This window comes from Pholis gunnellus, assembly GCF_910591455.1.
Source record: "Pholis gunnellus genome assembly, chromosome: 8".
NCBI lineage: Eukaryota > Metazoa > Chordata > Actinopteri > Perciformes > Pholidae > Pholis > Pholis gunnellus.
Genome location: NC_136534.1, coordinates 24,310,224 through 24,334,846, shown reverse-complemented (window position 1 = coordinate 24,334,846; position 24,623 = coordinate 24,310,224). Strand labels below are relative to the sequence as shown.

The 24,623-nt window shown below is 40.7% G+C and overlaps 1 protein-coding gene across 2 annotated transcripts in view; it reads left to right on the top strand.

Annotated features, from left to right (window-relative positions):
- Positions 1–2,606: 2,606 nt before the first annotated feature.
- dgkb (diacylglycerol kinase, beta) overlaps positions 2,607–24,623 on the top strand; it is a gene marked incomplete at both ends in the record, with an annotated part of 61,183 nt that continues 39,166 nt past the window's right edge. The window contains 12 exons of one of the 2 annotated variants that reach the window (XM_079165318.1): positions 2,607–2,676; positions 8,611–8,687; positions 9,449–9,469; positions 10,008–10,155; positions 12,762–12,899; positions 17,569–17,618; positions 19,277–19,351; positions 19,619–19,738; positions 21,855–21,972; positions 23,014–23,102; positions 23,441–23,557; positions 23,851–23,949. In XM_079165318.1, the coding sequence (XP_079021444.1) occupies positions 2,607–2,676; positions 8,611–8,687; positions 9,449–9,469; positions 10,008–10,155; positions 12,762–12,899; positions 17,569–17,618; positions 19,277–19,351; positions 19,619–19,738; positions 21,855–21,972; positions 23,014–23,102; positions 23,441–23,557; positions 23,851–23,949 (1,122 nt within the window). The remainder of the gene's footprint in view (positions 2,677–8,610; positions 8,688–9,448; positions 9,470–10,007; positions 10,156–12,761; positions 12,900–17,568; positions 17,619–19,276; positions 19,352–19,618; positions 19,739–21,854; positions 21,973–23,013; positions 23,103–23,440; positions 23,558–23,850; positions 23,950–24,623) is intronic. The other variant, XM_079165319.1, reaches the window with a different exon arrangement.

The following is a 24,623-nucleotide window of genomic DNA, read 5'->3' as shown; positions in this document are numbered from 1 at the left end:
AAACATTAAATAAGACCTTGCAGAGCGTTTTTTTTAGTTTCAGCTCCAGCGGCAGATCAAAGTTTTTTGCGAGGGAGGCTGATTCCCACGCACCCAGCGTGTTCGCACTGAAACACTGGTGGCTGCACATTGCGTTGACTCCCTTTTTTTTTCATGTAGTCTATATAATAATAATAATAATAATGACGCTATACCCTTCATTATTTATATTGCTTTTGTTCCCGGAATTGCCCTTTCATGCAGGGGTTCTTCAAGGTAAAACGTGGCACCGCGAGGGAGAGTTTCCTGCTCATGTATTCTTGCACGGATACACACACACACACACTTGCATGAACACAGGCACACTGTGTACACGCATGAGGCCAAACCCAATTAAGACACATTTATACCTCACTCAAAAGCACATCAATGTATATTATTTGCATGCAAACACACAAATCCATCCTCCACGTGAATGAGCATGACCACTTGTTGATCCACGGTTTCAGTAATTGGGACAAATGCCTCGCTGGCGACGTAACACACACACACACACACACACACACACACACACACACACACACACACACACACACACACACACACACACACACACACACACACACACACACACACACACACACACAGATGCCTGAGTGACTTCTACACAAACATACAATTACGCTAATCACACTTGCTCAAGAGGGACAGCGAGGTCAAATAAATCTAAACAGCTGTGATGTTGTTCTAATCAGCACAGTGACACGGTTTTGTGTTGAGCCGATAAATCAGCTCGACACTTGGCTTTAATCAAATGACAAATATCGGTGAGTCATGTTATCCACCCAATGATATGACGGAGGATCTTGTAACCTGTAAACCCTGAAATGGATTTAAATGTTACACACTTGGGTGATTCTCTTGATTGCCTTTGGTGAAGGGCATCGTTCTGCCTCAGTGATGGAGAGGTCTTTGTGTGGCTCAGGTTCCATCTCTTTGGAGACGTCTTCCCGGATCCGTTCTCCATACACGACTATAAACCATCTATGATTTCGTCGTCTTGTTTTGTCGATACACTCACGACATCTATTGCATAAGGGTTCCCTCCTCTTCCTGAGGGTTCTCATTATCCGAATCGAGTGTCTCGGGATTCGCTGAACAAACTGTAAACCCATTGAGGCAAATTTGTATCTTGTGATATCAGACGATATGCTGCGTTAAAATGACTTGCCCTGACTTAAGCAGCGGTTGCAACCCTTGAATATTTTGTTTGCCTTGATGGTTTGAGTGCTGTTTTAAAAAATTAGTACAAAAATACAATTTTAGAACCAACACTGTCTCTTTCTAATTTACCGCCATTGAAACAATAAATATGCTTAAAAAATGTAAGTACCAGCCGACATAAATGCGATTTAGCTTGAACTTGATTGTGTTGTCATCATAACAACCAGTCGGGTTGATGCGAGGTCACTTGAAAAGAAGCACCGACGCAGTTTCAAATGCCCAAAATAGGCTTTTTTTCCACACAAGGACCTTCCCTTCTACTGGATGCAAACATTTCATGACGCTTCACTCCGAACCAATCAGTTGAACTGACGGGAGATTCAGGTTTTTTGAAACCTTGCTCCAGTAATCTATTCATTTCTTATCACTCACAAACATGAATGTCAAAGCCTGAAATGTCAAGTCCTTGCAACAACTCGATCAAGAGACAAAAGGAACATTTTGGCATTTGGTCTTTTTTGAGAGGCGTTGAGATTAAAATTGCAGAAAGGGGAAACATATGGCATATGTGAGATAGATGTATATTTAGTTTGTTGTATGAATATCTTGACTTAACTCATTTTATACTGTAACGTGCGATATATCTAAAACAGCCGGCAGATGTCGCCATCTCTCCACTAGGGGGCTTGTATTCACGCTTTCTTGTCAAGTTTGTCAGAAGACGAACGGTAGACAAGAGAAGAGTGCAACGCTGGAAACAGGCACCCTCAATAAAACAGTTCAAACTGTATTTAAGGTGACATTTCTATTTTAAAAGCACACATTGTTTAAGGCAACTGTTACGCTTGTTCGCTAAGGTGATAGATTGTAAGTCGTTGTTGATAACGGCGTTATTAGCATTAGCCTAACAAGCTAACCCGTTGGTTTATGTGGCAGCATGTTTATTTCAGTATTATTGTCTAGTTTAGACATTATTCAATCATTTTTATGTATCTCTGTATGTATTAACATATCTAATTATTTACAGCCTTGAGTTATATTAGTAATTTATATAATAGAATATTTATAATATATTATAAAATGTATATAATTGTAATTATATAATATATTATAATTACTTATATTATAGTTATTTATGATTTAATTCATATTATATATTATATACATATTATTACTATTTAATAAGAAAAAAGTATTTCTGACCTTTTTACAACACAGAAACAACCGCAGCCTCTGACTTCAAACAAGCGTTTCATTTTTACCTGCTTTGTCATTTTCACATCCAAAGTATGTAACGAGAGCGGTGGTCTGACGTCTGTTGTTGTTCTTCCAGCGTGTGACGCCCCGCTGTGTGCCGCCGCCCGGGTAATGCTCTGCGGACGGAGGTTCGAGGCCTGAACACAATGAGCAGCCAGGACACGTGGGTCACACTGACCCCAGCTGAATTCGCCCTGCTCCAAGAGTACACTCAGTGTGAGTAGGACAGCCACTCTCTGTTTGTGTCTCACTGTGATAAAGACGCTCTGTATTTTTCTAGGTGTCTCTATGTGTGTGTGTGTGTGTGTGTGTGTGTGTGTGTGTGTTTTCGTGTTCTACAAAGAACAGTAACCAGGTGACATGGCACTTTTCTCGCAGCCCCAAATCAACATCTGCTGGTGCGAATATTGTTTCACCTTGAATTTCATTATTATCAGAACAAAGCAGGGAAAAATGATTTCAGGGATTTCTTTTAACTTTTTCGTCTGATAAAATGTGACCGATTTAATTTTAGATTATGTAAGCATCTTTGTTAGCTACTAAGCTAACAATTGATCAAAGTGTGACATATGAAGGGGTTGCTTGTACAGAAAATGATCACACAGATCTGCTTTTCCTCTCATCTCTATGGAGAGTTTTTGGTTCTTACAGCTCATTGTTTTGGTTTTACTGATCGGCCCTGTTTCCTGCTGTTTTGAACAACAGACACATCCACTGCACACGCCCTACCCAGCACCAAACGTCAGATAAACACAATTAGTGACTGGCTGGTGAACATAGTGGAGCAATTAGCAGCTAAAGCCAAAAACAGAGCAAATTTTACAAGGGGATTGAGGAAACTGTATATCTGAGGTGTGTTAACATCGTTGTGATAACCCCAAACTGGCCAGAAAAATCAACTAATGCAAGTTTAACACCGGTTTGGGTAGTGTGACATTTCTCCTTTGGCTCGTGGTGGACAATTATTTTTTTTTGTTGACATTTTTGCGAATGAAACTTCAAATGACATGAAACGGGTAGCCGTAAATTGGGGGCTCTGATTAATGCAAATGTTGCTCATGAACAGATATAATTCATCAAGTTGAAACATATGTCAGTTATGAGGGTTTGCTGAATATAAGTAGCAGCACTCGCACAAGCAAACCTCCAAAAAGTAAGAGGTTTAGGTTAAGATCACACAAAACTATTGTTGATTGAATTCGGCTTTTTGGTTGACATCATTGCGTGTGTCAGCGAATGAACACGTTCGTTGTGAAATTGTTATTTTTGTAGGATAAAAGAGATATTCAGAATTAGACAGGTGGCTGCTTTTACTGGATTCTCTGTGTGAGGTTAACCTTGAACCATTTGCTGAGTGGTTTGGTTGCCATACAAAGAATTTCCAAATCTCATAATGTTATCACAGTTAGAGCAAGTAGAGAGCACTACATAGTTCATCTTCCTTTTAAAAGGTATTACATACTTATTTTGTTGGTGTTTTCACTTCATTCATTTGGGTTTTATGGAAAGTTGGAAAGTCTGATTTCTGCCTTCATATCTTCGGTGATCCTCTCGCATGGGGACACGTTAACAGATGGAGACATACATTCTCTCTGATAGCATCAATCCACCGAGTTAACAATAACAGGAGTGTTCCTCTGTCTGCTGTATGCACTGCAGCATAAATCAATTCACTGTGGTGAATCTCAAACATCTCTTGTTCTTCTAATGATAAAATGTTGACGTTTCACAGTAATTGCAGGCTGCATGTTCCGTCTTGCTGATGTAGGAAGCTGAAGCCGCTGAAGCATTTAATCTGTGTGTTGCCGCATTTAGCTCTGAATGATTAATTCGCAAACTCCCAACAAATGGCTCCCCTGCTCACCAGACTGTGCTCTGGACGCCTGGAGTTTACGTTATGCTCCCGAGATGTTGACACATTTCATCATTTGAAATGGTACCAGGGACGGAAAATATGACGATACCTTGGCAGGCTAACTGCGGGATTTTGTGCACCACCTTCACAACGTTTTTTTGGACAGACTTTGAAAGCACAAGTCACGGTAAATCGTCCGTAGGCAGACAAAACAATGGAAGTAACCGTGGACCAGAAATGGAGTCGTTAGGTGTCCCAACTCTTTTAGAGCCTAAGTGCTTTTCGCATGAGGGCCGACACAGCAGCGGGATACATTTCAGAGCTATTTTCAGTGTCAAACACGACATCTTCGAGGCATTTCAACCGCTGCACCGAGTATGAATCTTAATAATGAATGCTTTTCTCCCTGGATCTCGTTTCACGTGGTAATGACATCTCTCCCTTTTAATTTGCTCTGTGCCTGGTGACAACAGTGTTCCTTACTCTCTTGCTACACTCAAGAGCCAATCAGGTTTTTTTATGTTTGTGGTTTGTTTTTTTGTGGGTGGCTGAGGAGTTTGACGAATTAAACCAAATGTTTCAGGGACGTGAGGCTTAACGCTGTGTCGTGAATTTGTGTGGGAATAAAAGGCGGAATAAAATAAAAAGTGAAGCAGCAAGAGAGAACTAAAGAGTCTTGGTGTGTGTGTGCACGTCTGCGTGCACGCTAGACTGCTTTGGATAATCATGTTTCAACGAGCTCGGGGTGACTCTTTGTGCGCCGTGCAGCTACAGGTTATAAAATAACCCGTTCTCCGAGCAGCAACAATGGGCATCACATTGCCTCACCTTCTCTCCTCATCTCGCCTCCTACTGTATCTCTCCCTTCCTTCTCATTAAAGTGAGCCGCCGCACGCTTTCATAACATTTTAATAGCTGTGCACTGAGTCGGGCACACAAGATCTTACTCACAACAATTACAGTTTCTATTTAACTGATATAATTGCTAATGGCCATATAGCAGAGTGCTGCTTCACAGAGGGAACATTCTTTTACTTCTAAAGGTACAGAACATCTTCACTGTGTTTGTGAAACTAAAAAACAGGGAATAGGTCTTGTCCTCTGATTGCCGTGTGCCACACAATGCTTAAATCATTAGCCTGATTGAGAAAAAACATTGTAATTCAGCCGGCCATGTTGAACGTGACAGCCAATCAGTGGATTCATAATCACCCTGCCGCGTAATGGTTTTGTGTGTAGACGGCGCGCTAATATAGGTGGTCGTCAATAATGATGATGACACACTCGGCCCAATGGGAAGCAATTATTTCTACTCACTGTTGGTAAAAATGCATCTTCAGAAAATCAAAAGGTCCAGAGCCATTAGCGCAGGAGGCGACGCAATGTTACCACCAACAAAAAAGCTGTCAAGAGGAGCTCAAACGCACATTTTAAATGGCTGCAGACCATCACCTATCGGCTGTCGCCATACAGGCATTGAACACAGAATGAATGCATCAGGGAACACTTTTATTACATATTTGCTCTTGTAATATTTATATAACTTATGTGCTGCTACCTGCCCCATTTGCACTATTGTATATTTATATGTTTTATTAGTGAATATTATTATAATGTGTATTGTATGTGCCTTTGCTGTACTTTGTCAACTCATGGAATTCGTCAAATTCCACAACTTAGTCATTGCTCCACGACGTCTGACCGCGACGCACGGAGGAACCCTTTAGTATGTGAACGCGACTCACCGAGCGTTCAACTATCTCCAATGTAAACACACCTGTATCATTATTAGACGCTCAGAGCAAACAAACACAGGACTTTTATCCAGGAGACCACTGTTCGTGTCCTGCGAGAAACTGAAAGTGGACGTTGAGCATTTTGTCAAGTCACTTGCCAGTTGCACGATTCATTAGTCACGTGACTCGAGTTGTTAGGGTCAACCGCACCCTTCTCCTTCCTGTGAAGATGGAAGTTTATTTTAAAAAGAAAACTATGCGTGTAACAAGTGTATATTGACATGCCGTCCCCGACACCTTCAATACTGACGCTGGTGGTTCACGGTTTAAAGCTTAAAGCTGTGGTGTTGGACACATTGGGGGGGGGACGATGAGTTGACTTGGGAGAAGCCGAAGAAAAAGTTCCACTGAGGTTGACGATAAAATCGTATCTAATGCAACACAATACTCGTACAGCGTATGTCTGCTAACTAACACAGACGTATCCGTGTAACGTCTGATATTTTTGGGATATTTGCCTTAACACTGATGAAAAGCAAAAACGAATCAGTGTTGCATTTACTCAATCACACACTGTAACATTTATGATACGGTTTCACCAAGTTTACTGATTTTGAAAAGAGAATTTTTTCCTTTCTTACCTGCAAGGCCGAACCTCCCCCAACACACATGCTGATTATCAATCAGTGGCATGCTGTGCACTTTCATGAGCAGCAACTTTCCCTCACGGTCTCTGGCTGCTCCATTTAGATAATGGCAGGTCGGAGAGCTGCTGGGGAAGCAGACATGATTTCTTCTCGTGCTAATTAGGCCTGTGAAGAGGTGAGAGACCAGGTAGCTAATGTGGAGCACCAACTCAAACAAGCATCTGTGCGAGAGCTGAACCAGGCCCTCCAGTGCATGTGAGAAAATGGTACTTCTAATTAACTTCTGTAACATTTAGAACCTGGTATCCGCGGCGCAGCAAATTGATTTAGCAGCGGAACTCATAAACGCTCTGCAGCGTGCAGTAATTATCACAGAAAATCTACGTCTGATTGAGTTATTTTGGTCCATAACTGAGTGCGAAAACAACTTAACAAATTTCTTCAAACATGTGAAATAAATACAATATATTAAATATTATTATCTATTTTTTTTTAAACAAGTTCACTTGATTTTAAAGTGTCTATAATCAAGCTGAAAAGGAGAGTGAACTGTATGTATGCTAATGCTTCGTATTTGCTAAATGTGTTGCCTAACAAGTTCACCATATCAATTTAAAAGATGATAATCTGTCAGTTTACAGCTTGTTTCTGTTGTCCACAAGTTGTCAGAAAGAAATCCGTTAATGTAAGTTTGAATGCATCTTAATAACTGGCCCGAATTCGAATTAGCTTCATGGCTATAGTTAGCTAGTTGTTCACCTTTCAATATCATCAATGCCATATCTATGAAATGGGATTTGTGTGTCTACTTCACCAGTTTGGGTAATACACATATTTGCTTCCTAGAGAGGGAGAAGATTGATACCACACTCTTAACGTACGGAGCTGGAGTCAGGATGGAGTTAGCCTAGCTTAGCATAACGACTGGGAGCAGAAGCGGCTAACGTTAGCTTGGCTCAATGTTTAACTTTCAGAAATATGCCTTCCAACGCCTCTAAGGATGATAACGCGTGGTGGAAAGTAATTAAGTACATTTATATGTACTATACTTAAGTAGACCTAATTTTGAGGTACTTGTACTTTACTTGAGTATTACCATGTTAACTACTTTATTATTTTACTTCACTTCATTTCTGAGAGAAATATTGTTACTTTTTACTCCTTTACATTTATTTTTGATTTTTAGTTACCAGGCACTTTGCAGGTTCAGATTCATACAAAATATTATCAATAAATACATAATGATATACAAATATATGCTAAGATAAGATTACATATCTATCTTTATGAATTCACAAGATACCCAGCAGTGTATAAGTAGACTATTTTACCAGCTGCAACACTGATGTGATAAACACATTAATGCATTGGAAATTATAATATATTTAACAACTAATAACCAAGCAATTAAGTTCTTTATTATGATTTATTTCATACATGTTTGCCTGTTAGCTAACCTGTTGCTAACAGCTGTTGCTTGTTGTAGCTGCACATATTGAAGATTACAATTATTTTCCTTTCCAAGGGCCCAAAGGCAGTTAATCACTGAATAAGACGGTAGAGCTGAAGTGAGGTTCACCTTGTGTACCGACGTGACCTCGGTAGTCAGTACAGGATGTGGATAGGCGGTGTTTCTCTCTGCAGACATCATGGTGACGCATCCAAACCAAATGTATGATCCCATCAGGGTGCATGCAGCTTCTGCAGCTCTAAGAGGTGCAGACAAAGTGCAGAAAATCCATATCCATAAATAAGCCTGACCACTTGTTGCAGACTGAATGCGAGCAATAATCAAACTTGTCCTGTAAATGAATGTTTAGTATCAAATATATACTCTGATGCGAGAAGAAGCCAAACTTTCCAAACATAAACCGATCACAACACTCAAACACGGTAAATGGATTTTCCTCAGACTCGACCAAGAAGCTGAAGGATGTGCTGCAGGAGTTCCATGGAGATGGTGTTTTGGCTAAATACAATCCAGAGGAGGTACGTGCCCTTTATACTCTATTATATAACACATGGTTTATAGTGTTTTGAATCCAACTGGGCTAAGAGCCCCCGTACAGCGCACCTATCTGCATATTGACTTTTCCGTTATTTTCTGTTCTTCTATTAAAAATCTTGATTTTTTTTTCTTTTGTTTCGTTGAGGGGCTTCAATAATTTTGATTTTCCAGACGATTGAACATAAAACAGTTTTTTATGGTTTTATCATTTTCAATTCCTCTGCCTCGTTCACACCTTTTTTTTCAAAGAATATTTCGACGCACATCTGAACTGTAAGCTGCCGTTTAAGCATGAAATGTAATTGTACATCACTATGATAACAGTATTTCATGGTTAGATTTGTGTTTTCTTGCTTTGAAAGCATGGTAGCGTTATTGGGGTTTGGAGAATAACTATTTTCTCACTACATTTAACAGTCAAATAGAAACGCATACTAAAAAATCTTTCAGGAAAAGGCAGTATTTTAATAACAGGATCTCAATTTGTAGTATACAATACACTATTTCCATCTGCTATGCATGCATTATTAATTGTTCCATGGCAGTTATAATACCCTTTATATAGCGGAAGTCAATAAAGAGAGTTAGTCACCGTAAACCTGCATTCACAGACATCATGTCTTTGTGATTTTTACATGCACAGGTGTAATAAGGATATTTAGCACATTTTTAAAGGTGACAACTGCATGATACATCCATGAACATATTGGGTTTCTTTCTTTCTACAATGCTGCATGTTTAGAAGCAGGACATCCTCAGCCAGGTAATCCATCTCTCTCCTCTCTTTATCGTATTGTTGGTGTGTTTTGTTGAGTGTTCATAAAGTTTCTCGCCGGATAACTCCACTTTCTCAAGTAGTTTTTAATGAGAAACAAAAGTAAAGGCATTTATAGAGGATGTGCATCTATTTACGGGGAAATATTACTCATCTTAAATGTAAGACAACATTAACAACTCACAGATTTAAACAATCAGCCAACCTAATAGTCGTAGAGATGGACGAAGCTGTAAGCAGCACACACGCTGGAAAAACATTGAAAGCCCTCTGAAATAGCTCTTCGCCCGCCCACAGCCCAAACAACACTTGAGGCATCTTTCTGAGTGCAGAAATCTGAATTCTGCAACATTTTTGCAAAAGATCACAGATTGTTCCCCCCCCCCCCCCCCCCCCTCAAAGGTCAAACATTCCAACATTCACATTCAAAATCATCTGTGTTCCCTTGAAGCCCTTTTAGGCGCCGACTGCAGCTCCACATGACCAACGACACGCTCTATTTCTGCCCTGTTTTTTGTTATTTTAGGAGATTGACTTTGAGGGCTTCAAGGTCTTCATGCAGACGTTCCTGGAGAGCGAACTCCCCGAAGAGTTCTGTCAACACCTCTTCATGACGTTCAGCACCAAGGGACCCAAACCCAGTCCCTCATCTTCTGACAAACCCAGAGTCTCTGGTAAGTGTAGAAAGGAAGTCATCGCCATAACAAACCCTCGAGTTGTTAGCACAGCGTGTTGGTGTTGTGTAGCTGATTACTGCTGTTGTTGCTAATGTGCAGCCAGTTTGTCACTTATTCCATGCCCTCGCAGCAGTGACTCATTCTTGATTTTTAACGACAGGATACTTTCTTTGCCGTGTTAAAGCAGAACCGTTTTTGTGTATTTATCCGATTGTTTTTTTTGGGGCCATTAGATGATTACAGATTTCCTGCCAACTTCAGCCCCGTGGCACACAGTGTAGATTGTAGTGTAGCGGCTGCCAATTGTGTTGTTTTCAGCATGTGTACTAATATCTTGTTCTGGTGTGGTAGTGAGTCACCGGTACTAAAAGGAGAATGCTGCACCTTTTTTATGTCGACATCTGATCTAAATGTACTCCAATAAATTCCTCAGTGCTAGCTTATTAGCGAGAAAACTGATTTCTTCTGCTCGGGGTCACCTGCAGTGACTACATGTACCAGGATGCATTGCGTTGAAGCTACTGACGGGCAGCCAAAATGGGTTGTCCCAAGACGGCACATAAGACTCTTATGTGCCTTCTTTTATGGTTGAGAATTACAATCCTGCAATTATTGAAAAGATCTTTAATAAAAGTCCATAAACAAATGCTTTTTATTTGAATAAGTTCTATATAATTAATACCCAAAACGGCATCTCGAGAACGACAACCCAGAGACGTACAACTGAAACAGTAGCCGTCGCCGTTCTTCCTTGCATCCAACTACAATCACCGTCACGTTAAATATGACGGTGTGCTGGATGCAGGAGAAACAACAGATTTTGTAGCTCTACCTCAGAGAACACGGAGAGCTTCAGCAACCGCTGCAGACATTTTTCACACAATATCCCGAAACTCTGACAGACAGAGATGAGCTTCAAAATTGGCCAATTTTCCCTTGAAAGCTAAAATTCCCCTGCACTGACACTCTGCTGCACTCTTCTTTGACTGCCTGATATCTCAGGCAAATAATGATAATATGAATAATAATGACCTGATTTTTACCTGTGATATGTTTTCAAATATCAGCATCCACTTTGAGACTTGGTTGTGTTTTAGGCTGTAAGAGCTTCTTACACTTTGTCCAATGTCTCTGATGAAAGCTCATATAACTAGCGCTCATATTAGTCTTTGCATGAAGCACAGATGACTTTGGAATCCTCAAATAACTTGAAGTTTGTATACCAAGCTGAGTGGAAATGAACAGTGCATGTGTCGTGATGAACAGATGTTGATTTCCCAAAAAAAGCACGCATACTGTAATAGAAATAATTGGATTGCCTTTCAATCCATCTTGCCTGCATTTACCCCCCGTGGTGACTACAGCAGAGATGGTCCTGCACAGAAGGTCAGACGAGTGTGTTATGAAATAGAGTAACGTTCCCCAGTGACTGGCAGCGTTCAGCGGCTGGAAATTGGAAGACAACTCCCCACGGAGAGTGAGCTGAGGTTGCTACAGTACGACTGTAAATCTGTAAACGCAGCAGTGGGATTCCCACTCTGGCACAACTTCAAACACTAAAACCAAGCTGACGTTCATTAAAGCAATAGTTGACCTGCAGTTTAGCACTGAAACTATAATCTAGAGTCAGTTTATGATCACAGAGGCAAGTATCCATCAATTGCATCTTATAAGACAATTTGACTCCGTAAACTAGACTAAATTATCATTATGAAACATTATTAAGACATATTAACGTCTGATAGAACACTGACGTACAGAATACTCCCTGATATTTACTTTTTAAAATTTCAAAGCTTCCTCTTCGTGAAAAAAAACAAGAAAGTACAAGAAATATGCATATTTTCACAACGACTAAGAGAGCCAAATATTCTATACATTCATTGTAAAATCTTACTAAACAGTTTAATATAAAGCTAAAAGCTGTAGTAGAGGACAACGCGAGTAAACTCAGGACATCACCTCACATGATTTGGCACGTGAGGAGCTGCATCAGTGCAGCCTGCTGTATGTGAGTTATGTAGGCCTCATTGATCCAGTTTTAACAGTAAGTCCTCCCATCCCCCCCGACACAGATAGAGGAACCGCTGTACACAACATCATTAAAGGCTTTATTTCCACTTTAAAGCTCTTTTAGAAGCGATCAAGTGCTTGTGTGAGAGGAGAGTTTGTGGCCGCTAGCTGGACGTACACACTGACGTTATGAACAAATAGCCATCGCTGAGCTCTTTGCTGAGAGCACGGTGGTGAAGAATGAGTAGATTCATTAACGCTCCTTCTGTCTGTGGTTTCCATGCTGGCTTGTACGTCTCGTTAAATTAGAATTAAAGGGCCCAAAGGCCCTGAAGGTGACAATGGACGCGTCTCTTTTGATACACGTCATTTGATGCTCCTGTGGCGCACTGCAAGGCATCTGATTTGAGACGTCAACGCTACAGAACAAGCGTGACAAGATCAGAATTTAGGTGAACTCGGTGAACCGGGCACCGCCCCCACCAACGATCAAGCCGACTGCATGACTAAAGCCGGGCCAGCAGGGTATCGGGCCGACATTAGAGGCGTTGCGGAGGATGTTTTGACCTTTGGTCTCCGTCTCCCTACAGGCCTGAAGCTGATCAAAGTCAACTCGACCCCCGTGAGGACGGACGCCCTGCCCCCGCCTCTGGATACGGTGCAGCTGAAGGACATCGTGTGTTACCTCTCGCTGCTGGAGGGCGGGCGTCCCGAGGACAAGCTCGAGTGTGAGTGTCATCCCAGATCACGTGGGGCCGTCTGTTCATATACTGTACGACGAGCATTTTCCTCAGTATGTGACGAAAATGCATAGGATTTGAAAAGTAGACAAATCCTATGAATCGAAATGCAAGAAACACGAAAGATCAAATACACAACCGGCAAACTGAGACATCAGCAGGCAGAGTTAATGTCACCGGTCGAGTGGAACGTCAGTGGGTGGAAGGAAGTATTAGGAGTCAGGCTCAGTAATGTCAGACTGACACTCAGTGAAACAGACAACGGGGAAGAGAGGACACACCACGGATCTTTGCTCTGCTGCTTTGTGGAAACATGCAACATCAAGCCTCGCTCAGTAGCAGCTCTTTCAGCTTTTAAATACCTGGGCGGCCTTTAGCTTTAATCTAAACTAAGACCTGCACTGACTCACTTTTTAATTATTTAAAAACAGGCTGGGGAAGGGTGGAAATATTCCATAAAACAAACGTACGAGAAAAACTAATTCTCTGAGATTAAAATCACAGATTTATGAGACTATTAAATTACATTACAGTCATTTAGCAGACGCTTTTATCCAAAGCGACTATATACAGGACTGTCTCAGAAAATTAGAATATTGTGATAATCCCCATACGTGTGATTTAGTTTACTGAACCAAGCTGAGTGTTTTTCAAGGCTCAGGAAACCCTTGCAGGTGTTTCGAGTTAATTAGACGATTCAAGTGATTAGTTGAATACCCTACTAGTATACTTTTTCATGATATTCTAATATTTAGAGATAGGATATTTGAGTTTTCTTAAGCTGTAAGCCATAATCAGCAATATTAAAAGAATAAAAGGCTTGCAATATTTCAGTTGATTTGTAATGAATCCAGAATGCATGACATTTTTGTTTTTTTAATTGCATTACACAAAATAAAGAACTTTATCACAATATTCTAATTTTCTGAGACAGTCCTGTATATATTTTCTAAAGGAACCACATGACCTCACTTTGCCAGGTTGGATCGACCTCCTCCCACTGTCTGCCGGGTATTATTATGCCTGCGGTGGATGATCATCAGGTTATACTCTGCAGTCTGATTCTGCCGTCAGGAAGTACTCGTGTCTTCAGCCCAGAACCATCACCGCATTATCACGAGCATGGGATAGACTGTCGGTTGGATTAAACAAGCTTTTTAAAATAATGGGCTCTGGGACATTTGTTTATTTTTATTTTTTTGGACAAAACAATTAATAATTGGATCAAGAAAATGATCGTCAAATTAATCAAAAATGAGATTATTTATGTGCAGCCATAGTCCTGATATTACTGGATGAAGTGGAGTCTGTCAGCAGTCTGTTCTCTTCTATATTAGGACACTACCCGGTGTGCTGCGGCCACTAATCAAAGGAAAGTTGGTTTGCAGTCGGTCAGGTCGGGATGATCTGGTAATGCAGCATCCAGAAGAACTACTGTTGCTATGGTTACCTGCAGTATGATGTAACTTTCACACTCGGTGAAAACACCTGTTTGACGGACGCAACTTTTCCTCTGGAGATGCACGTTGTGGTTGTATACTCTTGTCTCCAGACTGGACATTGATAACGAGCACCTCACGATACACTTCAGCACGGAAGTACTCGGATAGAAATACCACAGTGTAGAAATACTGCAGTATGCGTGACAAGTATAAGTCCTGCAGTCACAGTTTTACTGTGAAAGGCTCTAATTTCTAAATTCAGTGCTGTTAGCATTGTTTGCACTGTTAGCATCGTTAGCTGCAAACCGCCGGCTCAGCTGTCGCCATGTTGAGAACCATTTAGAGGAAATCCTTCAATCGTGGATGTTATGAATTTGGAATTTTGCACATTTAAAAAAAAGTGCAAAAGTTATTGATGCATTGATATGTACGCTAAATGTTGGGCTTATTTTCCACTATTTATACAATAAGTACTCTTTCCAGCACTGCCCTGCATCAGTTTCATCCGTTTCTTTTTCTAGTTTCCTGTTTGCTACTAAGGCCTTTAAATCTTTGATTACAAATGAATGAGACTCAGGGGAAAACTTAACAATACACTCATTTCACAAAAAATATATACAAAGTTGTATGTCATATTGATACTCAGTTTCATTCTAAATGTTGCAGGTGTGTCTTTGTGTCTCAGTCTGTTTGTGTGTTTTCTCTGGTAGATTTTGGTGGTTCGCAATAACATTCAATCAAACTGCATCTTTATGTCGTCTTATTCTTTCCCCCTGGTGAACATAATAACTGAAATAAGCCATTTCAGCTCACAAACCAAAGTTAGTACCTTTCAGGTTTCTTCTGAATTCAAAGGCGGAGCTTTTATTTTGAATCGATCAGCACTATTTACTGTTTTTCGATCATTGCAGCAGCTTCCTCATAAAACTTCTCTAAAGAGAAGCTCGACGCCTCGTGGTCGCAGTTTATCGACACGTCTCTCCAGGTCTCTTAATTGCGTTTATCTCATGATTTATTCACAAGATAGCATCGCTTAATTGGTCATCAAACTTTTTTTTCCCTCTCTGTGTTGCTTTAATTCTCATCCATCTGCTGAATTATTGAGTAGAGTAGCACTCATTAAGCACATGGATGGCTAAATAATTCAACTGATGTTGCCTGTGTGTGAGAGCACATCGTGGATTTAACTGCGGCTGATGTCTTATTGAGCTCTGCGTCCGACTCGCTCCGACCACACGGTTGTTGTTTGTGAGGTGACGTCTCCCTCTGCTGGTTAGTCTGAGAACTGCTCTGGTTTCATCAGGATCATCATCTGACGTTCCAGCACGGATGTCTGCAGGTGAAAATACTGATATTTATCTTGCTCCAGTGCAGTTTCCCTCATTCAAGATAAGGCAGAATCAAGCCCTGTTTCGTGTTACAAAAAAACAGATACATTAATTAAAAATATATAGTTTAAGTCTCACAAGGTGTCACCGAAAATAGAAATCTCACTGTAAAATTGCTTTAACGCGTTTAAGGAGGATGATGTGTCACCGTTAAGCAGCCATAACCTGTTTCAACAAATGTCTTGCACTTATATGTGTTTTGATAGTTGAAGTTATTTAAAGCTTCCAAAACACCTTGAAGAAATTAATTAAGGATGTGAGATTACAGAGAACAAATGAAAAGGTTAGTAGTTAAGTTACATACAACAGAAAGAAATAGATAACGGACGAGTAGGAAAAAAGAGAAATTCACAAAAGAAAGGTGGGAACAAATAAAGAGAAATAAACTAACGCATGAAACTCCTAAAGTTAACTTGAGATCCGGTCAAAGTCAGTAGTTTACTGTACTAAAGTATATTTAGGTATTTAACTTTAAAGATATTTCATGTCTACAGCTTTATTGACGCCCAAAAATGACTTCTAAATACTCTGAACTGTGATATTGATACTCGGTTTATAGTAATTTGAGTACAAAAAAAAGCTTTCACTGAAAGTATTTTGAAACTTTTTTTATTTGAATTCATAAAGCATCATTTCAATTCGATTCAATACAACTGTATTAATCCCCGCTGAGACAATATGTCTTATATTGCATCTTAGTTGTACTGTAACGGCAATCATCAACTTTTCTGGTGGTTTTCAGTGGTTTTCAACATAAAAAGTAAAAATAAAAACACTTATAAAGAGCAAACACAATCCAGTCTTCCTCCTAAGAGACCGCTGCTGTCGCTCCGTGTGAACGGAGAAGTCAGCGTTGATTTCTTTGTCACGTAACTGCAGAACTTCAGTAACTTTAAGTAACCTAAACCCAACCAAGGAGTTGTGTTGCCTCAACCTAACTAAGTTGTGTCCTGTGAAGATGGAAGTTTATCCTGAAAAGACTGTTATGCCTGTAAAGAGCGGATATCGACTCGTGTTGTCGTCAATATGCAGATATGGCAAAACGTTATTTTTAATCAAAGTTACAAACTGTAGCTTTAATGGATCCAGAGGTTTTATTTCTCTTTCGTGAGAACAGTCCCAGAGGAAACTCTGTCCAACCCATTTGTACTGCAGGCAGAAGTTACCAACAATTCTCATCATCTTTAGCATTTTATTACCTCTTTGGGTCACCACAAGCACCACCTCGTGACACCACCAGCCTCCACCCAACGCCCAACGCCACACACCAGCAGCACTTCCCCTCCCTTTACCCCCCCCCAAAAGGTCACACCCCCTTCAGGAAACTGGCACTTAGCTCCTCGTTAGTGGCTTGACGAACCGCCATCTGACGTCAGCTCCTCATGATGTCAGCAGCACCCACCGTCTGCTGCACCTCGACCGCGCTCGCATGGAAGCCGGGGGTGGAGGGTGGGTGGTGGAGGGTGGTGTTGGGTTGGAGCACCTCTAAGTGCAGATATTAGCATGGAAATGATCTGCAGCCGGGTCATGTTGTTGTTATTGTCACGACGTTCAGACACATCACCGAGACGTCACGCCAAGAGCCAATCACGGGCCTCGATGTGGGATCTGTGTGTTTCCATGGTGACACGGTTGAGTGGTAATTGGGGGGGACACTTAAAGTCGCAGCGTTTCAGATGCGTCCAACTGCAGAGATCTGGGTTCTTGTAAAGGGAATAAAAGCTGTTTTATGGCGCTGCGGTGCCGCGGCTTCACCTGCCAATGACTGCGTTTAATGTTGACTTGAAGCGATGCTGCAGCTTGACACTTTGAGTTTTGTCTCCACAGTTATGTTTCGCCTCTATGACACTGATGGAAACGGGTCTTTGGACAGCTCGGTAAATATTTCTCCTCTTTAAGAACAACCTTCACCTGAAGTTCATTCAATCAAACAATCAAACTTTATTTCAGACTCAGGGTCCATATAAGACACATACATAATATGACATACAAGAATAATAAAAGTTGTTCAAAAGTGCAACATGTTACAAAGTACGAGAGGTTACATTCTCCTTTCTAACTAGCGTTTATTATTCTTATCTGCTGGTTTATTTCTTGATTAATCAATTAATAGTTTGAATTTAAAATGTCAGAAATCAGTGAAAAATGCTCGTAAAAATGTTTATTCTAAAACAGTCAAAACCAAAAGACATTACATTTATTATCTTTGGCCCACCGCCGCCCAGTACATTTACTTTGTTTTTATTATTTTTTCAGATTAGGAGACAATGAGGGAAAAGACAAATAATGGCAATAATATTCATTGTATTAAGGATAAAAACATTACTTTAAAAAAAGGAGATAATAAGCCGGCCACGTTGACGACATATAGACAAACGGGCAACAGTAAAGCACTCCTGAGTGTAAAAGGACCCAGATATGTAAGCAGAAGAGGAAAATAACAAAATCAACCATTGACATGATAAATCAATCTACGTAATTCTTCTCTGTGTGTTTCTGTACTTTCATTCAGCACAATATAATATCTTATTTAATTACTACCCATTATTTTATCTTATATTTTGGATATTGGCCACAAATCATAGAAAACATATTATTCTCTTCACTTCTTTATATTTATTCAACATTTAGTTCTAAAATTTAGTATAAAATTGTATAGGTTAATTAAACATCAGATCAATGTATAAAATATATAAACTCTAGTTATTGATTACTCACTATATAAACTTTAACATTAAAATGCTGCTCAGTAGTTATAGTTAAAAAGAAGTAAAGTACGATGAATACAGCAGTGTTTTGCATAATGAGTACTTGTATATTAAATGCTATGTACTCTTTGTAGTCTTAAGTACTTTCGGTGTAAATAATACGAACACATAATCAGTTTGCTCCCATTATCTCCATGTTATACATCAACATTGGTACAAATACATGAATGGATGACAGGAAAGAGAAAAGTCTGGCGTGGCGTATGTTTTATGAATGAAAGCGCGTCAGTGCCTTTGTGTACATGTATAGAAGGTGTGTAGGAGGGTGAGGGCTAAGTGGGTGGAGGGGTTTTGTAATGTATCCCATTATTGGCTGGGATGGAGAGCGTAATGAAAAGAGGAGGAAGAGCAACACAAAAAAAAGAGAGATATTGATTTAAGAAAATATTAAAACAACAAGAAGTCTTTTTTTTTATGTGTGGACTCTTGATTTGCACTCAACATCTTAAAGAAGTCCAAAGTGCATCATAGTGATTCACTACCACACTAGATAATAATCCCCCCCCCCCCCCAAAAGAAAGTCAACCATTGTAATTAAACCATCAGCCTCGGAGCTCTTCCCACGCTCTCTTTGTTTTTCTCAAAAAAACCTCTTCTGTGTGGAACAATGACATCTCCAACCTGCTTATTACGCGCCGTGCATCAGTCTATTCACGCCAAGGCCACTTAGCAGCATCGACTTGTAAAGGCTGCAATACACGGAAAAAGGTAAATACAGTATTTTTTGGGGGGGGGCCTGTGATTGAATGTCTGTGGTCTCACCGCAGGAGCTGGAGCACATTATCTCCCAGATGATGCACGTAGCCGAGTACCTGGAATGGGACGTGACTGAGCTGAAACCAGTAAGAGAGACATTTCACCCAGTTAACAGCAGTCGGTAATGGTGTGAGTTCAAACCTCTCAGCTGGTTAACAGACACTTCTTCAGCTTGCTGAGAGCTGTTTTTCTTCCACAACAATGATTTTGTGACTGAACTTTAACACTAAAGCCTGAAAATACACTTTACACGAGTTGAATATCATTTTCAGTATCCACAGATTTTCTCTCAACCCCACAGGGTTCAACTTATTCCAATTTACTACTTCTTACTGTCTCTGTTTCCGCTGCAGATCCTCCAGGACATGATGCACGAGATCGACTACGACCACGACGGCACGGTGTCGCTGGAGGAGTGGATCCAGGGAGGCATGACCACCATCCCGCTGCTGGTGCTGCTGGGCCTGGAGACGGTGAGTCCACAGAGAGACCACGTCCATTGGACAGTTGACGCCGGTCGCGTGCTGACAGCGGTGCAGCAGCTTCCATCAGTTTTAGCCATTTTACAAAAATGTAACCATATCAAAAGTATATTAAGATGACTGAGTCTACAGCCGTGATAGAAACCGTCCTGCAGTGAGAAAAGGTGTTGGCATTGTACGTTTCTGCAAACCACAGGATACGTTGAATGTTTATGTAAATATGAACTTTCATAAATACATTTTAATATCAGCCGCATATCACATCTGCAGAAACGCAACGTCACGAGGTAAACGTTGAGCAACGAGTTGTTCGGTTTAGGCAACAAAACTACTTGGTATTGGTTATAAAAAAGATCGTGTTTTTTGTTAATTTAAAGATGTAACAACGTAATGTAAGAACCGTTCTCAGGTAAATAAAGAACAGCTGCCCTTAGCGGACTTTTTTCTACGTGACAATACAAGCATTAATTTAACGATTACTTTTGGTTTCACACGGGACACGAACTGTGGTCTCCTGGGTGAAAGTCCTGTGTTTGTTTGACGTTTTTTGCAACAAAGGCTAATGGGAAATGTCATCGCAGGTATTAAACCAAAGTATTAATAAGAAATAAAAAATGGACCTGATGATGTGACTGGATGAAAAAGTACAATTCGTCCTGTGTGTGTGTGTGAGCCAAGTTTCATGTGAATCCATTCAACAGTTGTCGAGACATTTCACTCAAAACCCCAAATGTGAAAAAAGAAGTCAACGTTGATTATTTGTCGCGTGACTTCCGTACATAAGTAACACTACCTCGTAGTTATTGTTACCCAACCCACTTCTCCTGAACTGAGTTTCCTGTGAAGGCGGAAGTTTATTTTGAAAAGACTGTGTGTGTGTAACGAGCTGGACATTGACACGCGTTGCTGGACGTCTGTGGTAGAATACACAGAGAAAGATATTCACTCTGTTAAAAACAGCAACAGATTCACACCTTAGTGCATAAAATACAAGCAAACACATCTGTCTCCTGTCTGTCCTCCAGCTCCTAACTTTTATGATCAAAACATCCTAAACACACGGACTTTCACTGACGTATTGTTTAACAATGACCGATCACACAACACATGTAAATGAGCAAATTCATCATGTACTGTAGGTTTGGTGGCATGACTGTCATTTGAGGTCTGAAGCTCACCTGATCATGTTCGTGTGACTGTCTTGAGGGACAACAGTTCAGTTCCTGTATCTGGGCAAATATCACACGGGGGGGGGGGGGGGGGGGGGGTGAACTGTGCAAAGCTTTTCAACATGTGTTTTAAAAGTGATGCTCATTCAACCTGATGTGGTTAAATGTTACATTCCTTTCTGTTCATAAGAACGTGACACGTATTGCTATTTTAGAACAGGTGTTTAAGAGTGTGTCTGCACAGCTTTTCGTTCATCAGTCTTGCAAAGAAACAGAGAAATCTTCTCGCATCTTGAAGTGTAAATTGGCTTTTATCTCTCAGCTCTTTTTTTTTTTTTACTTTACTTCAATTAATTCCTGCAGAGATGACTATGCTAATCACTTTAAAGTCACAGGAGTAGTTCATACATCTAGAGTTCATAGTGTCAGCTAAACTCAGAGAATTTAAAATCTGAAATGTGTTGTTGTTTTCCTGCTGTTGTTGAAGATCTGGAAAAAGGACGAGAAGCAGTGAATATATTCCTCACCATTACTAATCCATTTACTGCGATGCATAATTGATCTGCTAACAGCTCACACACTCCCCAGCGGTTTCCTGACAACATCTGTACACATGTGTACCCCCACTGCTGCTGTTTTCCTGTGATCAGTTCTGCCTTCAGTTCATACTTCCTCCACTAGATGGAACCATTTGACCAGCTTCAGCAGAAATCCCTCCCTGAGTGTCATTTCTTTTATGAATGAATATTACCACTAAGGGAAGGCAGCTAAACTTGTCCTCCCAGTCGGAAGAACTGGAAAAAATACAACACGTGAGAAAAATTATGGAGCTAAACGACAAATAAATGAGTGAAATGATCAGCTGATGCTTCTCCTGTCAGAAGATAAAACAATGTAGTGACGCAGTTAACCAATTCATATTTGTTGTGTGTCTGCAGAATGTCAAAGATGACGGGCAACACGTGTGGAGACTGAAGCACTTCAACAAGCCGGCGTACTGTAACCTGTGTCTCAACATGCTGATCGGACTCGGGAAGCAGGGACTCTGCTGCTCCTGTGAGTTACATTACAATTATTTAGCTTTTATCCAAGTTAATCGCCGAGTTAATTCACTCACCGCTCAGGGTTCCACACACGCATTGATTTGAACAGCCGAGCTAAGCACACAGTAAACTCGGCCGGCGTCGTCTCCAGTGACACATTTGCTAAACAAGCTGTTGTTGTTTTTTTAAAAGCCTAAAGCTAGAAATGTTGAGTTATCTTCGATTTTAATTGAACTTTTGATGATCGAGTCTAGAAGCTAGTTCAGTCCTGTTTTCATCAACTTTGAATGTTTGCAAAAATGAGATTGTTAGTATCGTCCTCTGACTGTCAAAAGACGGTTTTCCGTGTGTAAAGAATAAAGCACATTCACGCCTTCAGGTTTTACAAAACGCTTCAGCAAGACTGTCGACTAGCTCAATCAAAAGGAGAGACTAGGATTTAGCTTTGAGGACCCTAAACCTCTGGAATAGTCTTCCTGTTGGGATTCGTCTTGAAACCTCGTTGGTTTCTTTTAAATCGCTTCTTAAAACTCATTTTTATGAACCTCCTCTTTTTGTTTCTTGTTATTTTGTAGTGTATTGGTGACGTGCTTTGCAACCCTGTTTTTGAAAGAGGCTTTATAAATATAGTTCCTCTGTGTTGCCTTGACGTATTATGAATGTTACTCTGGAGTCAAATGTACGCGAAAATAACGGCGTCTTATTTCTTACTTGGCCTTTTTAAAAGAGGTTTAAGCCCGAGTTTCCAGCGTCAAACAATGACAACCAAGGCGCTCCGGTCTTAACAAAAGAAACTTTATTCTATATAATTCTGATCTCATTCCTCACTGGCTTTTCTTTCTATAGAGCATCCAACTCTACACCCTCCACAGAAGCTGTTTTCACAAAATATTGGCAACACCTTCAGTGCAGCTTTCACAAACACATTACTCAAACCCTGGTGTAAAGCACTTATAGCACTGTTGTGTTTTCTCCTTTCCTCTGTGTTCCGTCTTCTCCTAGTTGAAAGTCTTAAATTAAAATGTTTTTTTTTCTTCTTTCTTCCCCCCCCCAGTCTGCAAGTACACAGTCCACGAGCGCTGCGTGGCTCGCGCTCCGCCGTCCTGCATCAAAACATATGTCAAGTCCAAGAAAAACACAGAGGTGCGTCCAATTGGAGTGTTTAGCAGTCGGCACGCTTGGCTCGGCGCTGCTCCACGGGGCTCAGGATGAGGGCCTGTCTTCTTCTGCTGGAATTTAAACATCTCAATCTGCTACTAAGCATTGCTAATCACCAGGACAAGCCTGCTTTAAAAAGACACGCTGCATCGTTTGTTGGGCCTTTCTGGCTCTCTGCTGTGCTTTTTTTTTCTCTCTCCATCTTGCTTTCTTTAATTGTTGTGTCACTTGCGCCTTTGTATACATCTTGTTTTTCTGCACCGTGTTTCTTTTCTCACCTCTCTGCCTCCCTGCGCGCCGTCTCTCCCTCTCTCTCTCCGCAGGTAATGCATCATTTCTGGGTGGAAGGGAACTGCCCCACCAAGTGTGACAAGTGTCACAAAACCATCAAGTGTTACCAGGGCCTGACTGGGCTCCACTGTGTGTGGTGTCAAATCACGGTAAGCCGCCACCCGAGGAGAGGCAGCTCACCTCCTCATTATATTCCCACTGCTTCTTGGTTTTTTTTTAGGGTTTCGTTTTAGCACCTCGGATGCCTCACAAGTCAATCCACCAATTTACACCCTGAAAACACTTGTTTGTGGTTGCAAGTTAATAGAAATGAAAAACCGAAGCAATGACACGTGTAACGCAAATAAATCTTTCGAGCATGTACCTGTAAAGTGTACAACTTTAACATGTCTGTGTGTGTGACGCAAGTCGGCTGCTAACTAACGGCTGCGACCTCCTCCAGCTCCATAACAAGTGTGCCTCCCACGTGAAACCTGAGTGTGACTGCGGACCCCTGAAGGATCACATCCTGCCCCCCAACTCCATCTGCCCCGTCGTCCTGGTAAGACTCCTCTCTGGCCAGCGGGCCCTCGTGGCTGACGGAGGCTAACCTTGTTTGACACCGTGTTACCTGAGAATGCAATCATCGGCCTCCGTCCTCCCACTGAGCTCTGAAATGGCAAAGCTTTATTATTTGTGTTTTTCTTTCCCGAGATTATAACCAAAATGGTACACTTCTATTTCAGGGGGAAAGACTGCACCTAACATGTGTCAAAAAGTGTCTGTAAAGTCTGGATTATCCTTGTGTAATCATTTTGACTTCTGTTGTTGGAAATTCAAACCACCGTCTCTGAACTTCACAACGTTGCAACTAGAACCAGATTAATAAAGTTATTTCCAGGTGACTTTCTGGATTAATGAATTATTGAGAAATGATGACCTCATACAACAAAGTGATTTATTTTCTTTTACCTTAACTGTTTCAAAACTTTGTGCCAGGAAAAAAAATTCAGTTGGAAAGATACTAAATCATTTGTTTATTGTTTATTGATTTATTAGCTAAAATTCATAAAATAAAATGTCAACATTGTGACCTCAGTGTCCACGGCCCGGATTACAACAAGAAATACGGCGACAGGTTTAGACAACTGTCACAAAAAACGTGAATAATATACAGAGAAGAAGCTCGTATTGAAGTTTTCAGACTTATCTAAATATCTTATCTTTTTATTTTTT